This window comes from Gracilinanus agilis, chromosome 1 (assembly GCF_016433145.1).
Source record: "Gracilinanus agilis isolate LMUSP501 chromosome 1, AgileGrace, whole genome shotgun sequence".
Lineage (NCBI taxonomy): Eukaryota > Metazoa > Chordata > Mammalia > Didelphimorphia > Didelphidae > Gracilinanus > Gracilinanus agilis.
Genome location: NC_058130.1, coordinates 715862186 through 715882924, shown reverse-complemented (window position 1 = coordinate 715882924; position 20739 = coordinate 715862186). Strand labels below are relative to the sequence as shown.

Genomic DNA, 20739 nt, shown 5'->3' with positions numbered 1-20739 from the left:
AGTATCTAGAAAAATCAGTTTCAATAACCCCACAAATTCAATTCAGCCTAACTTCATTAATCACCCAGTATGTCTAAGAAATTGTGCTAGGTGCCCAGGGTACAAATATAAAAACAAAACAATCTTTGATCTGAAAGAACTTGTATTTTTCTAGGGGGTTGGGAGGAATACAACAATAATTCTGATAAGGTAATATGAAATATATGCAAAGCACTTTAAAGAAATATAAGGAGAAGGGAGAGAGAGAGAGAGAGAGAGAGAGAGAAAGAGAGAGAGAGAGAGAGAGAGAGAGAGAGAGAGAGAGAAATTGTGTAGGAGGTGGAACCAGATCTGTGTGCTCTTGAAGAAAGCTCTATGAAACTCAAGGAAGTAAGTAGGGAGTCTTTTGGAGACAGGGATATACCTCTTACATATGATTGTGCAAAAGACATAGGGGGTGAGAAAATGGGGTGGGAGCAAACCAGAAGGTCAATTTTCTTTAGAATGAAGAGTATTTGAAGGGGAGCAAGATGAAATTAGACTAGGCAAGTAGATAGGAGCCAGACTGCAGAAAATTTTGCATTTGCAGCTAAGGATTTGCTATATTATCCTAGAAGCACTAGGGAACAACGGAAGGTTTTTGATTTGAGGAATAATAATGATAATAATCATAGGTAAGATTTATATAGCACTTTAAAGTTTGCAAAGCTCTTTATAGTGTCATTGGATCCTTACCCTGGGAAGTAGGTACTATGGTTAGATGAGTTTTAGGATCACCATTTTGGCAGCTGGAGACTGGATCATGGATTTAGAGCTAGAAAAGGGACCTCAGAGGCCATGTAGGTAAAACCTAAAATTCATCTTTGGATGCCTTCCCAGGATGTTGACTCCTTTAGGTCCTACCCAGGCTCAGACATTGGAGGCTGGGAGAGTGGTTGAAAGTAACTGTGAACATGAGCTTACCTCTCTGCAGGTTTCCAGTAATGGTTGGGTACTGACTTGTCAGGGAAATTGTGAAAAGGTTTCATAGAATTTAGCAAGCATTTTTAAGTGTTTTCTCAGGGTAAACCACTGTGGTGGGCCTCATGTCAGGTAGGGTCTGGATTAGATGGCCTTGAAGACCCTTTTGGTTCTAGGATTCTTTGGATTCAGGGTTTGTGCATGAATTTCAGTGAACATAAGCTGACAAATGACAGCTCTTTAAGAAGCTATGCTATGAAATTGCAACAAGAGACATAAACCAGTGAGGTGCTGACAGAGAAATCTTTCTTTCCTCTCAAAGGTTCACTTCTCTTTGGAAGTGATCAGATTGACAACCCTTGGTGGGCTTGAGGACGTAGCATTGGGGAACACCTCTTCTGGTTAAGGTCTCAACAGGAGTGGATGATCAGTCATTTGAACAAGGAATTTTTTCAGCTGAACTCCGCAACATTTACTGAGCAGGTACCTAACTCCTAACTCCTAACTCTTATGCCAGGCCTGCCCCAGGCTGGCTCCGGAGGTTGCAGAAGAACTTCCCACAGGAGTAAATTCAGCACTAAGGGAGCCAGGCCCGCAGTAAGTAGGCCAAGAACTCCCAGTAAGAATTCATCCGGGGCTCAGTCAAGACTTCACAGAGGAGGTGGGACTTGATCTGGGGCTTTCAGAAGGGGTAAGGGAAAGAAGGGGGCAGGGCATTCTGTGCTTGGGAACAGCAGGAGCAGAGGCGGGAAAAAAGCTAGGCCTGCCAGAGGAGAATGGCGCACGGGCCCATCTGGCCAGCCCGCGCCATCACGCTTCTTCAGGCCGAGGGTCGGCAAGCTAACGTTAGGGGCAATTAAAGGCCACGTGCTTGGTGGAAAACTGGTGTTGCAAGAGCTCAGGGCGGGAAGAACAGCTTGAGCCTTAATTGTCCCGGCCTGGAAGGAGAGCTGTAGGCGCAGGCATTGCATGGGCAAGAACAGTATGAACCGGCCTTCACAGGCGGGAAACTAAAAGGGGGGGAGGGGAAGTAGGGGTCATAGGGAGCAAGGCGGGCCCCTGCAGGCTTGGCCTGGCAGAAGCCCAGGGTTGGGCCGGCGGAGGAAGGTTGGAAATTTAGGGTGGGTGGGGCAGGCTGTGGAATGGGTAAAATGGGTTAGCCGTTTAAAAGCTTCCGGCAAGTGACAACCACTTGTACCACCTGCCCCCGGGTCCCTTTTCTTTTTGGGGTCTTTGTGTGGGGGTGGGAGGAAGGAAGCGGTTCATCCTGGGAATGTGTAGGGTGTGTGTGTGCTTGTGTCAAAACAGCACCAGATGGTTCCCCCCACCTCACTCCACACCCAAGTGATGGGGCAGAAGAGGGCTGGATAGAGTTCTGGGCCAAAGGCAAGGAGCCGTAAACACTGGGAGCTCGGGTTTCGCCTTTGATGATCCAGTTCCAGTTCCTAGCGGTGCCTTTGCTGGTGGCAGTGACTACTTCTGCACCAGCCAGGTTTCATTAGCAGGAGGAGCAATAGGAGATACCTGTGGGGTTGCAGCCGCCCCACTGCTTCCAGCTCCCCCTCTTGGCGCCTCCCAGGCTCTCGGGTGCAGGCGGGGAGGGGCAAGGGGCCCCGGCTGGGGCTGGGGGGCGGAGGAGGCGGGCCTCCTCACCCCTCTTTCCTAATTCCCGCCACGAGGTGGCCAATCAGGGGCAGCTAGCCCCGGCTGGGGTTTTTTCAGCGCCAAGCTACAAACCGGGACTTTCGCGGGAAATTGCAGAGCAGCTGGGAGCGCCGCGGGCGGAGGTGAGTTGTCTGTCACAGCTCTGGGCTCCCCTCCTTGGGTTGGACGTGCATTTTTGTTTTTCTGGGCCGGGACCGATAGTGCAGTCGGGGAACTTTGCAGCTGGGAGTTCCTCCCGGAGTTCTCACGCCAGACAATTGGAAGGAGCTGGAGTCGGTGTGGGTTATTTCAGTCCCCTAGCTATTGCGTTTTTATGAAGTCCTGGCTGGGCAAAGGCGGCATTTTCGGGGCCAGCATGGGTGCCACCTTCCGGGGGTCTGATTCCTCTGTCGTTGCCGCCTGCTGTGTAGTCGCCTGCCTACTCACCTTTTTATACAGTGGTTGACTTAATGGGGGCAGTGATTAAACCGGGGGTGGGATAAGGATCGTATACTCTAGAGACACTGGGGATAGGGGAAAGGAAGAACCCTTTATTACTTGTCCTGCTCTATATTTTTCAGCTCAGTAGGGATGGCCCATGTGGTACTGAACTTGTCTGGGAAGACAGCTTCCTTAGGGAACCACCCCTACTATGTACCGTGGAGCATCTGGCACCACCACCGAAACTGGCTACTTGCTTTTCCTGGGTGCAGCCCCCCTTCCTTGGGGCTCCCGAGGCCTTCAGTGTGTTTCCTAAGGGTTGCCTGCCCACTTTACCCTGGGCCATCCGGTACTGCCACCCACTCGGGAGTTCTGAGGGCTATCTTTATTCTTAGGGAGGTATTCAGGACAATCTCCCTTGGGAGGGCATGCAGTGCCAAGCTACTTTAGAAGGCATCCGAAACAATTTCCCTCCTTTGGAATATCTGACGCCAGCGGCCTTTCAGGGTGGAGGGCATCGAGCACCAGACCCCTTTCTGGGGAGGAGAGTATCAAGCCCTAGCCCTGGGGTGCGGTGGTACATCTAGTGCCAGCCGCCGCCTTTGGTCAAGTTTCCATTGCCACCTGCCTCTCCTAGGGTGGCATTCGGTGCCAGCTGCCTTCCCTAGAGAAAAGGGGGAAGGTCCATTTTGCCTTCTCTAGAAAGCACTTAGGGCTACAGCCTTTGTGGGGGCGGGTACCACTATTTAGTGTTTGCCGCTCACTGAATGCCGGGGCTGTTGCAAAATTGTTTCCAAGGCTAGTCTCCGTATTACAAGCATCCCGCTCTCTATTTTCCAGCCCCTTAGAAAGTGATGGCTTATTTTGCATGATCTCGCGGGATTGGGGCTCTTGGCGAATGTGCGAATTCAATTGTGGCGCGGAGAACAACTTCGCGCGCCATCGCTAGTTGACGCCGCCTTTACCTGGGCCTCGTCCAATAGGACCTGGTGGGGCGGGGCGTGCCCTACGAGCTTGGCCAATTATGAATGAGGAGGCTGCGGGACCAGACGGAGGGGAGGGGGTCGGTGGTGGAGGGGCTCGGAGATGAGGGCGGGGGCTAGGTTGAGAGCGTTTAATGATTCTCCGGTGGGGGTTGGGGGGCGGAATGCGCGCGCGACCCTTGAGAGTGACCGGGAGGTTGGAGGGGGGTGCCGGTCGGGCCTGGGCAAGCTGGCTCGAGACCATCTCAGCCCGCGCCGGCCCGGGAGCTGGGACCCCTCCCCAGGAGGTGAGTCTGGGGCGGGTCAGTAAAGAGAGAAGGCGGGTTGGGGGTGGGGCTTACCCGTGGAGACTACGGAGAGGACAGTGAGGGTGGGAGGGCATAGGCCCCGCCCCCAAAACCTCCAAGGGTGGCGGTGGCCACTGTGGGCGGGTGCCCCCCCAACCCCCAGGACTGCCGGGCAGGCGGGGTGAGTGAGCACTGGCTCTTTTTCTCAGTTTCTCAGCCTTCTTTTCTCTTTCCTTTTTCCATCCCTCCTTCCCCTTACTGTCTTTTTCTTCCCTCCCTTTTCCTTCCTTTCCTTCCTTTTTTCTTTTTCCTTCTTTTCCTTCCTTTCTCCCCTTTTTTTCCTCCTATCTTCCTTTCCTTCCATGTTCCACTCTTTCCACTGTATTTTCCTTTCTTTAATTCTTTCCAACTTCCCCTCTTGGACTTTCTCCTTCCCTCTGAACTTTTCTTTCTCTTTCCTTCTGTCCTCTTTTTTTCCTATTCCTTTATCATTTCCTTCCTCCCTTTCTTGTCCTCTTTTCCTTCTCCTTTCCTTTCCTCCCTTCCTTATCTTCCTTTCTTTTATCCTTTTTTTTCTTCAATTCCTTTTTTTTCCCCATCCTTCCCACAGAGCTACCAAGATGTGGATTCAGGTTCGAACCATGGATGGCAAGGAGACCCACCGGGTAGATTCCCTCTCTAAGCTCACCAAGGTGGAAGAGCTGAGGTTGAAAATCCAGGAAGTGTTCAGGGTGGAACCAGGGCGACAGAGGCTTTTTTATCGTGGCAAACAGGTAAACTGTCTTTTATCCCTTCTGACCCTTTTCCCAGCATCTTAAACTCTTGCTTGGCCTATAAGGAAGAATCTCCTGTTGTTACTTCTGCCATAGTTTCCTCATCAATAAAATGGAGATGATAATAGAACCTACCTTTCAGGGTTGTTGTGATGATGAAATGAGACTATTGTAAAGCACTTAGTACAGTGCATGACACATGGTAAATTCTATAGAAATGTTACCTAATTATTGTTGATGTTTAATATTGTTGAGATACCTTAATCAGACAAAAGAAAGCAATAAGGTCAATTAGTATTTATTGAGCTCCCTGAGAAACCTTTGTGATTTGCCCTTCTTTCTCTTAAAAATCCTTTTAAATCCCTTGTCCCAAAGGATTCTCTCTACTTTGTACAGAACCAATTTTCAGGGTCAATTAAGAGCTAATGAAGAGTCTTAGGAGTAAAAGTACTAGCATCAACCTTTAATAATCATCTCGGAGTTTAAATAAGAAGCCTTTTGCTCTCTCTTGGGAAGTTTTAAGTCCCAGAGCCAACCAAAGTATACTCAAAACATGTATTCCCTATTCTCCAATTAGTACCCTATGTATTTGATACCCTTATTCCAAGGGAGTTTACTGTGGGTGACTAAGATAGTTCTTTCAGTTGATTTTCTTTTACAGGAATTTAAGTAGGAGAGGTTCTATATTTGTGTTGGTGGGACCTTGGTTGAGTTAAAGGGAACTTAGATATTTGACATCCAAATGGTAGAGTTGAATAGCAAGTTTGTCAGCTGAATGACCTGCCTTTTTTCGTTTGTTTTAGAACGAGATTATGCTGCCATCTAGCGATTCATGAATTCCCAAAGCCTTGCATGGATTTTTTGGGTTTGGTAGACTCTCCCCATTTTTATTAGAAATAGGACTAAGTAATTCATTTCTCTTTTCTCATGTCTTTTTCCACCCAGAAGTACATTTCAAAAGGCTTATGAAAATGGAAGTGCTAAGAGAAAAAAATTCTTATTAGTTGGAAATATTATTCAATGTTGGCATGTTATGTGCATCACTGTTTTTTAAACCTCTTTTGAGAAAACCTTCTGTTTTTGACACTGCAGATCTTTCCTGAAAACTTCTCTCCAACAAAGACAGTTAAGGAGAACCACTGGTTCTGACAAGCATATTTGATACTAGGCACTTAGTCCCTCACTTATCTTCTGATGAGAAAGGAGCTATTTCATCATTGCATTTAATCTGAATTCAGGAACCTTTTAGAGTTTTCATTAATTTCATTTGCTTCATTTCATTTCAAGTTTTCATTATAGTAGTCATCATGACTTCTATCAGTTCATTTAAATCTCTCAATTCTTGATTTGACATTTGTCAAGGTGCAGTGATATTCTATAACTTTTATACCTTAAGATTTATTCAACTTGTGCCAATGCTGGGTAAGTAAAAGATGATAAAATAGTAAGACACCAAAAATGTATGGGTGGTTTTGCCATTTGAGATTATTTTCCTTAGTTGTTTGACTGAAAAATGCATCATACTGGCCAACAAGATGAGGAAGCTGTCTGAATTGGGCTGGTGCTCGGGCAACAATTCATTCTGCATTTGGGATGTGTCTGTGGAGCCTTTATAGCATAGTTAGCACCTGATAATGTCGGTGGTCTCCTGATGGAGTCTTACTCCAATATTGTAGTAAACTTCATGCTATGAAGAGGCATCAGAGGAGGACTAAGGGGAAAGAGTGCAGCTATAAAGTAGGCCTGATATTGTACCATGTGTCCATTACAGTATATCCAGCTTTTCCACACTGGTTAAGTTGAAAGCAAAAGTGTTTTCGCTATTGTAGATTCTTTTGTTTCTCTCATTCTTTCCTTCCTAGGGAAGGATCAGAATGAAATTCAAGAATTCATGATTTTGTTGGTGTTCCTCAACTATGCAAATTGCAGCCTTTCTTGAGACAATCTAGGTATAGCTGAAATAATAAATCCTTTGGAGAGGCCTGCTATGCCTCTACACTTTTCACTAAGTTGGATGTCAGATGATAAGACAATAGCCTGTTAAAATTGGATCGATGAACTAAGTCTTTCTAGCTCGCTAGGAACTGCCAGTGCTTATGTCCCTCTGGCATAGTTTTATCTATCTTTAGGTAGTAGAGTTGGACTTGAGTGGATTCCTCAATCCTTAGCGCTGCAGTCACTAATGAAATTTTTTTTTCTTGGTTAATTTTGAAGCTATTTACAATTCAGACATTTCATATATTCATTTAACAAGTATATGTTAAAACACCTTTTCTGTTCAAGGCACTGGAGAGGCAAATGTGAAAAACAAAACCTTCACTTGACTTGAAAAGCTTATGTTCAATGGAAGAACTATGTGATGTTTGTTTATAAGTATGGTGTGATGTGGGGGGAGGCATCCAGTAAAAGAGAAAACCAGCAAAAGTGTTTTAGGAAAATTGGAGAGTATACTTTGGGGAATCAGGGAAGGTTTTATAGAGGAAACGGTATCTGAACTGAACCTTGAGTGACGAAAAGGCTTCTTAAAGGTGAAGATAAATTCTATAACAAATAAATCATCTAGCTTTTGCTTAGAGATTTCCAGCAATGGGGCAAGCCATTCCACTTTTGCAAAGTTCTCATTCATTGCTAGGTAGTTTTTCCTTATCAGTCAGATGGCCTGGGTTTAAATCATCCTGTGTCTTCTACTTAATATTACTTAGATGATGTGGGGTAAGTCACTTTGGCTTTTAGTTTCTTGATCTGTAAAAAATGAGGAACTTAAACCATATGATCTCTGAGATCCCTTTCAGCTCTAAATTTATGCCCCTAAGGTTAAATTTCACTCTTTGAAACTTCTCTTCATTGTTCTAGACCTGTCCTCTGGGACTAAGAAGAACAAGCCTTATACCTCCTTCATATGATAATCCTTTAAACTATCCCTTGAAAATGTAGCCATCTTGTCCTTTCAGACCTCCCCCCCCCCCCCCAGGCTAAGCATTTTCATTTCTTTTCACCAATCCTCATATGACTTGCACTCAAGGCCCTTAACTATCCTAGTTTTATTTTAAATATCCTCTTTGTTCTCTCCAACTTTTCATTGTTTGTACAAAAAGTAGTGCCCAAAACTGAACACAGTACTTTTGATATGATCTTACAGGGCAAGGAGTCAGGAGATGATTTTCTCCTTTGTTCTGCCTGCTGTGCCTCAATGTAAACTAAGCTCATATTAGTTTTCATAGCTCATAATTATACTGGAAAGGGAGGGTGTGTGTGTGAAGGGGATAAGAAAGCATCACTGATGACATTGAGATTTCTATCCAGGAAGAGTGGGAGGGATGATAGTGCCATAGATAGAAGAAAGAGAAGGAGGTGGGAGGATGGGGATAAGCTTAGTGGTGAATAATAAAATTAACAATTGACATTTATGGAGTCCTTAAAAGTTTGCAGAGTGCTTTATATATAATCTCAGGAAAATTAGTTTTGGATAAGTTTGAGGTACCAGTTGGACCTCCCACTGTATTTATCCAGTAGGCAGAAGAAGATGTGAGACTAGATCTAGTTCTGGGAAGAATCAGTTACACACACACACACACACACACACACACACACACGTATGGTAGTCATCTGCATAAAGATGATAAGCTGATTTAACAGAGAAAAGGAAAGCAGCTTAGGAGTAGATAGATAGAATGGAATTTATTTGGTAAGAGAGAGGAATTGCTTAGTTTGAAAAAAATATAAATTTAGGCCTTTCTCTGGGTTACATGCTTTGTATTTCAAAGGTTGTACAGCATCAGATCTTGGAGTTACCTTAGTTTTAAGTGAGTTGCCTTGTAAGATTGCTTAAATTAATTTCACCTTCAGAGACTCCATTCTCTTCCCCTATAAAAAGGGGATAACAATACTTGTATTATCTATCTCATAGAGTTATTGTGAGGGACATACTTTGAAAATCTTAAAATACCATAGAAATGTGAATTATTAATAAGTCCTTTTGTAATCTCTGCTTCCTAAACGAATTTTTTTTGTTGTTAGAACTAGTTATGCTCTAATCTGGAGTAGCAATTTTGGAGGCAGTAAAAAGGGAAGAAAATACCTTTAAACTTGGTTCATATGCTTTCTGTAGCTAAAATAATTGGATGGGACATGTCAATAATGTGGTTCTATGGGTTTTTGTTTGCTTGTTTTGGTTTTTGAGATTGAGTGTGTTTATCTTACAGGGCAGCTAGGCGGCACAGTAGATAGAATGCCAGGCCTTGGAGTCAGGAAGACTTATCGTGCCCTTGGGCAGGTCACTTTACCCTCTTTGCCTCAGGTTCCTCATCTATAAAATGAGCTGGAGAAGGAAATGGCACTCCAGTATTGTTGCAAGAAAACACCAAATGGGTTCAAGATGAGTCTCATAGAACTGAAAAACAAAAGGCCTTATCTTCTCCAAGTTGAAAGTACTGGTTAGGGACTGGATCCTACTCCTGATTAGCATAGAAGCTTTAACTACTTCTTTTTTCCTACTTGATCTAGTTTGCACTTCTTTAGACTTTCTAGTGGCATTTTATCCCTGCAGACCACATAGTGTAGATATGTGATGAGCTTAAGCCTTCCTGCAGCCCAGACCTCCCAAACTCAAGAGATATACCGGTGCTGGACTCCCAAGAGGCAGGGATTCTAGGTGAGTGCCACCATGCTTTAATTGCCTGGCTGTTGGAAAAATTAGAACAATAGATTCTTGAGAATGTATTTAGAAAAACCCTGAAGCTTCTCTTTTATACAGGTCTATTAAGTATGATAAAGAATAAAACCATTTCCTAGAAAATTGCAGTGCAAATCCCCCCTTCCTGCCTATTATGGGTTAATTCCAAGTGTTTCTTGAATTAAATGCATTTTAGCAGTGCATACCACCTGCCAGATTTTTTTTGTTGAAATCTTTGATATACCAGTACTCTTAGGAGATAATATTTATTTTAAGGGGAAAAAGGCTTTGAGAAGCCTCATTTTCCCTTAAGTTTCTACTACATGACAATCATTTCAGTATATTGCCCTTGTGACTTTTCTTTTTTCACTGTATTACTATATATACATCTCAAATTTTTCTGATTCTTCCTATTTGCCATTCCTTAAAAGAGTATATTAGCCCATTACCTTTATAGTTCATCATTTGCTCAGCCATTCCCCTATCGTTTCTTATTTTTTTTTTGTTGCAATAAATTATGCTTTTAGGAACATTTTGAGACAGAAGAGATGTTCTGGTTCTCAATAACCTCTTTGGAATATCATGGCCTTTTTCCCTTTTAAATCCTTCCTTTCTGTCTTGGTATCAATTCTAAGACAGAAGAATGGCAAAGTTTAGGCAATTGGGGTTAAGTGACTTGCCCAGGGTCACACAACTAGGCAATATCTGACATTTGAACCCAGGACCTTCCCATTTCCAGGTCTTTCTATCCACTGAACCACCTACCTAGTCTAACACGGTAGTTTTAAAGCTATTCCACTTGTCTGTCTCTCCACAAACTTTCTCTTCATTGCTTTTGAAAATAATTTAATGACTTTCCTTTTTTTTTTTTAAACATCACTACCATTTGCCCCTCTCTTCCCCTAATTTCTACCTTCATTTTAAAAAAACTACCACCACTAAAACCCAGGAATAAAGTCTTGTCTCAAAGGAATCAATATCTTAGGACAGCTTCTTTGTAGGCTTTGATATTCTTCTTACCCATGAGTACTGTTATAGATTCACTAATCAATAATGGTGAGTATAGTAGTTTTTATGTTCAATACATGTAAATACTCCCCTTTTTAGAGCTTTTGATTAGTCTTATGTGTCCTTTTTTTACATATTGATACAATTTTTAATAATCATATTTTGACATTTTGCAGTCCATGTTCTCTTTCCCTCTCTCCCTTCTTCCACCCCAAGATAGCAGGTAATATGATATATGTTGTATATGTATTATCCTGCAGTAACTATTTTTATGTTCATCATCTTGTGAAAGAAGACACATACCACTTAAACTAGAGAATATTTCATGGAAGGAAATAAAGTAGAGAATGTTATTCAATTTGCATTTAGATTCTGTAGTGATGGATAGCCTTTTTCATCATGAGTCCTTTGGAGTTATCTTGGATCTTTGCATTCATTGTTAATAATAATTAATTAATTCACAGTCAATCATTGTACATTATTTCTGTTACTGTGTATAACATTCTTGTTCTGCTAACTGCTAACTGCACTTTGTATTGTTTCATAGAAGTCTTTCCAGGTTTTTTTTGTTTGTAATTATCTTGTTCATCATTTTTATGGCACAATAGTATTCCATTACTGATGAGACCTCCAAACAAGAGATTCATATACCTTTCTAGAAAATTCCCAGCCACATACACCCTTTCCTATCTGGGGCATGTTTGTATCCCATATCCCTGAAAACCCTTGGAGATGCCTGTATCCTCAACAAACTCTTGTGTATGTTTTCATGTAGCCTATGGACACCCTCTGATCCTCTAGTCCCCATACAAGATATATTCAATGAATCACTATATAACAGATTGTATTGTGATCCTGAAGGTTCTTTGTTAAACATTACCTGTTACTACATAAACATTGCCTGTTACCACCAGTGTAGGAAGTTTGGGTAGAAATTCTGGCTTGTTATAAAAATCATTACTACTTCCAATAAAGTTGCCTTTGATTGTCATCAACATCTCTGGCCCTCCTGACATTTCTTCATCTTCCTTACCTCATCTCATTCACTCTTACTCCCTTCAGGACCCCAGAATGTTGTCAGGCCCTGGGCCTGGCACATTACAATCATATACTATGTAACTTGTTAAGCTATTCCCCAGTTGATGGACAATTCTTCAGTGTCTAGTTCTTTGCCACCTCAAAAAGAACTGCTATAAACAGTTTTGTACAATAAAGTCTTTTTTCCCCTATCTCTGATCTCTTTGGAATAAAGACCTTGTAGTTGTATTGCTGAATCAAAGGGTATACACAAATTTTATGGCTCTTTGGGTATGGTTCTAGATTGCTCTCTAGAAGGGTTGTATCAGTTCACAGCTCCACCAGCAGTGTATTAGTGTTCATTTTAGCACATCTCCTCTAACATTTATCACATTCCTTTTTTTGTCAGATTAGCCAGGCTGGTAGGTATAAGGTGGTACTTCAGAGTTGTTTTAATTTGCATTTCTCTAGTTAATAGTTATTTGGGTCATTTTTTTCATATGACTAAACATAGTTTTAATTTCTTCATTTGAGAACTGCCTGTTCGTATCCTTTGACTATTTGTCAAAATAAATCTTTTGGGAGAGGAAGTGAACCAATTCTTGCTGTTTTTGTACCTCCTGTACAGATTGCTTTAGTAAGTTATTAATTTTCTATTGCCATAAATAATACTTGACAGAGTGAACTGAGGGTGCCAGCACACCTGGGCACACTCATACTCATGCTTTGTGAATTCCCATGAGTCAGCATAAAGTAACTTTTGTGAACTATCTGGTTCTGGGACTCATTTTTTTCCCAAGAAGTTATGAAGTAAGCTATAGGGGTTTCACTTTTGTGGATTAAGGCTTTGGTGGCATTGCCAGTGAATGCTTTAGTCAGATCTTAGCTGTGAATTTCATTTCTATCTTCAACAGGAAATAAACGTTCATTTTTGAACTTCTTTAATAGTAGCAGACTTAAGAGACTATCCTGGCATTGATCAAGGCATGGCATAGAGCTGTGATGGTGAACCTATGACATTCAGAGACCTTTGTGGGCACACACTGCTCACCAGACTTGGTTACCAGAAAGGGATTTGGGAAGAGCTGCTCCCTTCCCCCCTCTCCATGTGCATCTTTTCTTCCCCTAAGCAGAGTGCTTGGGCCACTCCCCTCCTTTTCTCCCTTCTTTGTCTGGGGTAAGGTGGGGGCCTAGCATGTGGTCTCTAAAAGGTTTACCATCACTGATGAGTTTTTATTGCAGAATTACCTCCTGAAATGACTGATATGTAAATTTGGGCTCAGATTATTTGTGGCTGTAGTTGACACTTTAAGAGTGACATCATGGATTGTGGGAAAAGAATTGCTGGTTTGTAATTCCCTTTCTTACTGGCTCTGTGACTTTGACTGGTCATTTGATCTCTCCAAGCTTTGGTTTCTTTATCTGTAAAATGGGGGTAATAGGGCTTGTGCTTCTATAAGGTGCTTTGTAAGCATTTATGTGAGTTATAGGAATGTGAATGACTAGCTATGTTTTCTGGAGGCTTAGAGAGGTGTAAAATTGCCATTCATTGCCTTTTCATTTCCAATTTTTCATTTCTTTTTCTTTGGTGTGAGTGTGATCTGATGAGTTAATGTATTGAATACTTCCTGGGTATCCTTCCTTTGATGCTATCAGGAAATTAGGGAAGGAAGCAAGACAAAGTTTTAGATGCTGTTTGTGATTGAGTGTAGTAGGCAAAGGATGTACAATGAAGTCCAAGTATATGCAAATAGACATTTCTTGGTATTTAGTAAGGTAAAGGGGAAGCTTGTGGTTAATCGGGGAAAGCCTTCTGCAGTTTGAACTGTGTCTTGAAGGGAGATAATGGATGTGGATTGGCTGGAGGGGGTGCTCTTGCAGTTGTGGCAATGATGGTATAAGAGGGGAAATTATGAGATTGGTCATAAATTAATAATTTTATTAAATCAAAAGTAGTTGGGAAAAAGAGAAAAATAGGAGAGAGATGTGGAGAAACAACTGATTTTGATTAGAAAGAATGCTGGGGTAGTTAGTTAGCGTAGTGGATAGAGCACCAGGCCTGGTAGACTTAGGTTTAAATCTGGCCTTAGATACTTCGTAGCATTGTAGCCCCACACAAGTCATTTACCCTCCATTGCGTAGTCTAGTGATGGCACAGAGCTCTCTCTGTAGACATTTGTGCTGCCGGGTTGGGTGGTGCAGTTTGTTACTAGAAAGGCCGAGGGACTCTGAGCTGCTTCCTTTCCCGTCTCCACCTGACATTTTTTCACATCCCTTTCTCCTCTGCCCAGCAGCCCAGTGGGAGTGTACAGGGAGTAAGAAGCTCACAGAGTCAGAACTGGAGGGGAGCGGATTGCTGGGGCCATTCCCCTCCCCCTCTCTCCACTGGCTAAGGGCAATCCTGATTTCACCCACCCCTCTGCCCTGCTGCTCAGTGGGAAGCACTTTCTTCCTTCACTGGCCTAGTCCTTCTGTTCTTCTGCCTGAGGCTTAGTATCTATTCTAAGATAAAATTAGGGTTTAAAAAAAAGCTATGGACTTTGAATCAGGACTCTAGAGTTAGAATGTTGGCTCTATTGTCTAGGATAATAAGATTTAGAACTGGGAAGGATTCTAGAGTTGATCTCATTAGCAACTTTATTTTATAGATAAGGAAACTGGAGAGATCTGCTGTGAAAGGTTACAAAGGTAATCCAGCAGATTTGAAACCAGCTTTCTGATTTGCTGGGTTTTTCCCACCTCTGCATTATAGGGCATGTAGTGTGCTATGTACCATGGAGACCACGGACACTGTCAGCATTTACTGCTTCTTGGCTTGTGTTCTCTTATACTATTAGCTGTGTGACCTTGTGACTTTATGCTTGGGGAAATCTGCTTCCCTCTCAGCAAAATTGTTAAGATAATAATTTCACTGCTTCCATACAAGGCTTTTTATTTTTTTAATTTTTTTTTAAACCCTTAACTTCTGTGTATTGGCTCCTAGGTGGAAGAGTGGTTAGGGTGGGCAATGGGGATCAAGTGACTTGCCCAGGGTCACATAGCTGGGAAGTGTCTGAGGCTGGATTTGAGCCTAGGACCTCCTGTCTCTAGGCCTGACTCTCTATCCACTGAGCTACATACAAGGCTTTTTGAATCACTGTGTCAGGATCCAAAAAGTTGACAAGCCAGAATGTTGAACTAAAGCTAATAAGATGACCTGTAATCGTGATAAATGTAATCTTGACTTTTCAGAAATAAACTTTATACCATGTTGATGAGGGGAGCCAGGAGGCACATCTAGATAGTATTCCTATTATTACTTTTTTAACATTACTTTAAATTTTGTTAACATACTTTTGTAACAGTGTGTTACAAAAGTCAAAGAGAGTGCTATCTTGGGCTTTTTAAAGAAGAGGAATGGTTTCCAGAAAAGGGAGAGGATAGCACTACTCTACTTGGTCCAACTCAAACCAAATCTGGAATGTTGTATTTTGGTCTGGATATTACATTTTAGGAAGGAGATTGATATAGTAGAGTGTTTGAAGGAAGAAGGGTTAGATTAGTTCTGGCTGGTCCCAGAAAGTAGAGCTAGGAACAATAGGAGAAGAGGCCAGGAGGCAGATTTAGTTTGAATATAAGAAAAAACTTATTTTTGCAGCTGTTTGCCTATGGGGTGAATTGCTTCAGGACATAGTGAATTCCCCTTTAAGAAACCTTCAGTAGAGACTGGCTAGCCACTTGCTTGTCAGGCGAATGGTAAAGGGAGTTCTGGTTCAGGAATAGACATCGGACTAGATGCCCTCTGTGGCCCCTTCAAATTCAGAGGTGGGGTGAGGAAGCCCTTTCGGACTGAGAGAGACAGATGTGAGTTCTGATGGGACCGCATGAAAGTACTTTGTTTAGCTCTGGAGGGTATTTGCTAATAATGCCTCTTTTGTCTTTGCTTTTCTTTACAGATGGAAGATGGGCACTCCCTTTTTGACTACAGCGTTGGTCTGAATGACATTGTTCAGCTACTTGTTCGACAAAGCCCAGCTGTACTTTCTGTTCCTAGTAAAGAAAAGGATTCTGAACTCTCAGATACAGATTCGGGCTGTTGCTCAGGCCAGAGTGAATATGATAAGAGTTCTAACCATGGAGAAGGAGCCCTGGAAATTGAAGGGCAACCTGGCCCAGCTGCTCAAGGGGACTGGATTGATCCAGGATTTGGCCTTTATAAGGTGAGGGTCTCCATTTTGGATTCTTGATGTGTGCTGCCTCTTTAAAATATTATTTCTCCACCTTTGCCTCTGTGCCTCCAGTTTGTAATACTTTCTTGGGGTCAGTTTTTCCCCTTCTCAGTTTCTCCTTATTCTTGAAAGAGCCATTGTTCTAAGCATACACTAAATGTCAACAAGCATTTATTAAATGCCTACTATGTGCCAAGCACTGGGCTGGGCACTAAGGAAACATGTAGAGAATGAAACAGTTCTCTTCTTTAGGAGCTCACATTCTTTTGAGGGAGACTATATATATATATGAGTATGCATAGGATAAATAGGAAACCCTCACAAGGGAGTTAGGGAGGGAACATACTAGCAATGGGGAGCCAAGGAAAGGGTTAATATAGAGGAGTAGTCCATGAGTTGTCATCTTTTTTTTTAACCCCATACCTTTTATTTTAGAGTCAATATTAATTATTGATTCCAAGGCAAAAGAGCAGTAAGGGCTAGGCAGTTGGGGTTAAGTGACTGGCCCAGGGCCACACACCTAGCAAGTGTCTCAGGTCATATTTGAATTTAGGACCTGCCATCTCTAAGCTCTGTATCCACTGAGCCACCTAATTGTCCCTTACTGAAGGCTTTTTAAAGATGAGGGAGACCTGGTCATGCTCTCAAACATTCCATAATACACATAAAGCACTTTGTAAACTTGAAATCATTTGTTTTAATGTGTTATTATTAGGTAACTAAGTGGCATAGTGGAGAAAGCACTGGACCTGGAATCAGGGAGACTTGAATTCAAATCCAGACTTGGACATTTACTAGCTGTGTGTCCTGAGCAAGTCACTTAACCTCAGATTCAGTTTCCTTATCTGTAAAATGAGGATAATAGCTCTTACCTAGGGTTTTTGTGAAGATCAGTGCTTTGCAAATTTTAAGGCGCTATTTAAATGTTATTGCTATTATTACTGTTACTATTTTCACAGTAGCTATCTCCCCTCCATGGTTATTACTCCCTCTGCTGTTCTGATCAAAAATGAGAAAGAAGAAAAGCCAGGAAATTGTGACTCATCAGTGTCATTCACCAAAGTATGCAGATGCATTTTTCAGAAAAAGAATATGTTAGCTTGGAGTCTGTGAGCTTTTATTTTTTTAATATTTTGGTAACTAAAAAAAAAAATTGGTTTCTTTTGTAAGCCTATGTGTTTTATGCATTTAAGAGCATTCTTCTGAGAAGAGGGTACAGATATTTCCCCAGCCTGACTGCCAAAGGGGTCCAGGACACAAACAAGGTTAAGAACTGGTCTAGAAGAATGTTGCATTGCTAAAAGAGATGGATACTGCCTTTATTCAGTTTAATTCAAGAAATATTTATAAATAATTTGTATACAGAGGATCACTGGTTAGGTGGCATCTTAGAGGTATAGTGCAAAGGACTTAGGAGTATGAAGTTCTGAGTTTGAATCCTGCCTTATTCACTCTAGTTATATATCCCTGGACAAATCACTTAACTTTTCAGCCTCAGTTTCCTCATTTGTAAAATGGGGGTAATAATAATATCCCCTTCCTTCCAAGGCTCTTATAAGGATCAAGTGAGATAAAATATGTAAAAGCACTAGGTAGACTTTAAATTGCTATGTAAATGCTTCTGTTCTTATTTGATGCTGGGTCTTTTACTTGTCAACTTGAGGGATTCACTGCATCCTCCATCCATTTTTTTACTTTCCCTTCTCTTTGTCCCTGGGTTCTCCAAACATGACCTTAGGACCACATAGTGTCTTTATGTGTCTTCTGTCACTAAAGAATAGTGTCCCTTTTTGACCAAGACTCTCCTTTCCATCATTCTCCTTGTTCCATCAATCAGTCAGTTCTTTTCTGTTTTCATTTTTAATCTTTCCCTTTTCATTTTCTGCTTTGCATACAAAAAGCACTCAGATCTGTAGATCCTTAAAACAAATAAACAACAGTAGGAAACCCTTCTCTCAACCTTCTGATTCCCTCAAATTACTTTAAATCTTTTTTCTACATTCATAGATTAGAATTGGAAGGAAACCTAGAGGTCATCTTGTCCAACTCCCTCATTTAACAGAAGAAGAAACTGAGACTCAGAGAGGGGAAAGGATTGTCCAAGGTCCCACTGACAGATGGCAATGGTGGGTTTCAAATCATGGCCTTTGACATCAGAGCCAGTGCTTTCCTCTATATCATGCTGCTGTCCAGTCCCTATTACCTCTTCACCTCCCTATAACCTGACTTCTGTCTTGAATATTCTTCTGAAACTGTTTTCTCAAAGGTCATCCAAAGTTCCCTCTAAGCCAAACCTATTGGCCTTTTCTCACTTATTATTTTCCTCAACCTCTATTGCATTCGACCCTTGGTCATCCTCTCTTTGATACTTTTTATTTCCATGGTGTCTCTGATATACTCTTTTGGTATTCTCATCTTTCAAATAACTTCTTTATTTCCCATGGCACCTTGTTTTCTTCCTAACTTTTTAATGTATAGGTTCCTCAGGGATCTCTCTTTGACTCTTTCACCTTTTCTGTCTTTATCCATTACTTGTCATAAGGCTTTACCTGTTAGCTCAGTACCCATGATTCCCAGCTCTGCATTGCCAACTCTCAGCTATCTCTGGGAGCCTCCAGATGGATCATTTCATTTCCATCATCCTGACTTCATTTCCTTATTCAGGCCTGACACCATAGTATGTTAAATTGTTTTACTAGCTACTCTAGAACCAAGAGAACCATCTATCTCTTCTCAGTTTATTAATCCTTATTCCTGGTAATCTTGCCATTAGATTTCTCCTCTAATCCTAGTCTTCAGTATTCCTGGAAAAAGTTGTGACATTAGACTGATCTCACTTCACATCTGTCTCTTGTGTGTCTATTGGCTCTCAGTGCTTTTTCAGCAGTTCTTAACTCTTCTCTTACAGAGTCCCTCTTTTCCCTGTAATGACTATTCCATTATGGATATGATAATAGGTAAGATTATCCACTCTCCTTAAGTCCTCAATTGTACCTCCAACCCCATGAATGATGATTTGGCTTCCTATTTCACAGAAAAGGTGGAGGTCATTCAATGTGAGTTCCCTGAACTCCCCTTGCATTTTTCAGAACTTCTCAGTATCATCTTTCCTTCTTCATTATCCTCATCTCATCTGTCACAGAAGAAGCCTTCTTACTGAGGTGAACAGTGATAGCTCTATTTGTTCCCTTAATTCCTTTCTCTAGGCTTCTAAAGGCCCTCACTCCAGCAGTGATCTCTTTCTCTACAAATGTGCTTGTCTTTTCAAGCCTTCTCTTGACATTTCTGTCTCATCTAACTAACTCTTCATTTTTCTTCTGACAAACTTGAGAAAATTTTCACTACTATATTGAAACTCTTCTCTCAAAGTTCATTAGTAACTTAATTGCTGAGCCCAAAAGCTTTCCCTCATTCTTCAATTCTGTGAGGCATCTGACACAATTGATCACTTCCCGCTTTTCCCTTTGCTTCAGAGACAATTTGCTTGTTCTCTCTGTCTTTCTGTTTCCTTGTTTTGTCCTCCTCTTGACCTAATATTCTGTCTTTTTTTCTTGCCCATCTTCTCTTTTTGCACACAGTCCTTTGGCCATCTTACTGATTCCTTATGTTCACAGAGGAAGCAGGAAGCTCTGTTACCTGTGAAGAAGGCTAAAATGTATGGACCTTTTTTCTCTGTTTTCCAGACCTTCCTCACTATCAGTAGTTCATCTGTACTAGTGATGAATCTATGGCAGAGTGTTTTCTGTGGGCCCACTTTTTTTTTATACCTAACTCCTGCTACCAGGTTTATCTCTTATGCATAAATCTGGTTTTGTCATTTATTTGTTAAAATCTTCACTGGTTCTCTATTGTCTTTTAAGGCCTTTTCATTAATTTGTGTGACATTCAAGACATTATAATTTGGTACTGGTCTGCCTTTCCAGCTTTATTTTATTCTCTTTTACATATTTTATGCTCTAGGTTGATTAACTCCTTTGTTCCTTACATCTTTTTATTCACTTTTGTGTCTTTGATAACATGACCTTCCTTTTTTTACCTGTTTAATTCCTATACATTTCCCCCTTCCCCCCGCCCCCAACCCTAACCTTCCCTCTTAGAATCAATACTGTGTATTGGTTCTAAGGCAGAAGAAAGGTAAGGGCTAGGCAACCAGGGTCATACAGCAGGAAGTGTCTGAGGCTAGATTTGAACCCAGGACCTCCCATCTCTAAGCCTGGCTCTCAATTCACTGAGCTACCCAGCTGCCCCACCCTTACCCATTCTTTAAACCCATTTCAAATACTACCTTTTCTATGACGTTTTTCTCCGATTTTTTCCCTTGCATGTATGCCCCCTTTCCCTTTCTTAATGTATGTAAAACATCTATTTAATGTCTCTCTCACAGAGACTACAAATATTGTTACTGTATCTTTAAACACCAAATAGAATGTTGTGCGAAAACAGTTTGGGCTGGCAGTTTGAAGTTTAGAATTGAAAATACCTTGCTTTGAGAGACTTCTCTGTAGAGTCAGGGAGAAGAATGTATTTTTTATTTTTGATCAATGAGATAAATGAGGGAGAAGACAGAGAAAGAAGGTAAGGAGAAAACTTCTTTTGAGAATTCTATGTCTTAATCCTTGTTATTAAAAATCATTAGAAAGAGAATTATGTGATGAGTTTGATGAATTTTAACCATTATCTTGAGATATACAAAGAGGAGCCTTGAAACCTTAATTAGTATCTGGAGTAAACTGAGTGGAAAAATTGTGTTCTGGAAGTAGAGAAGTC

At 41.6% G+C, this 20739-nt stretch overlaps 1 protein-coding gene across 1 annotated transcript in view; it reads left to right on the top strand.

Moving 5' to 3' along the window:
* The first annotated feature begins 4914 nt into the window (after positions 1–4914).
* Positions 4915–20739, top strand: part of UHRF1 (ubiquitin like with PHD and ring finger domains 1) — a 37757-nt gene continuing 21932 nt past the window's right edge. The window contains exons 1-2 of the mRNA XM_044658489.1: positions 4915–5067; positions 15700–15963. Coding sequence (XP_044514424.1) covers positions 4915–5067; positions 15700–15963 — 417 coding nt within the window. The remainder of the gene's footprint in view (positions 5068–15699; positions 15964–20739) is intronic.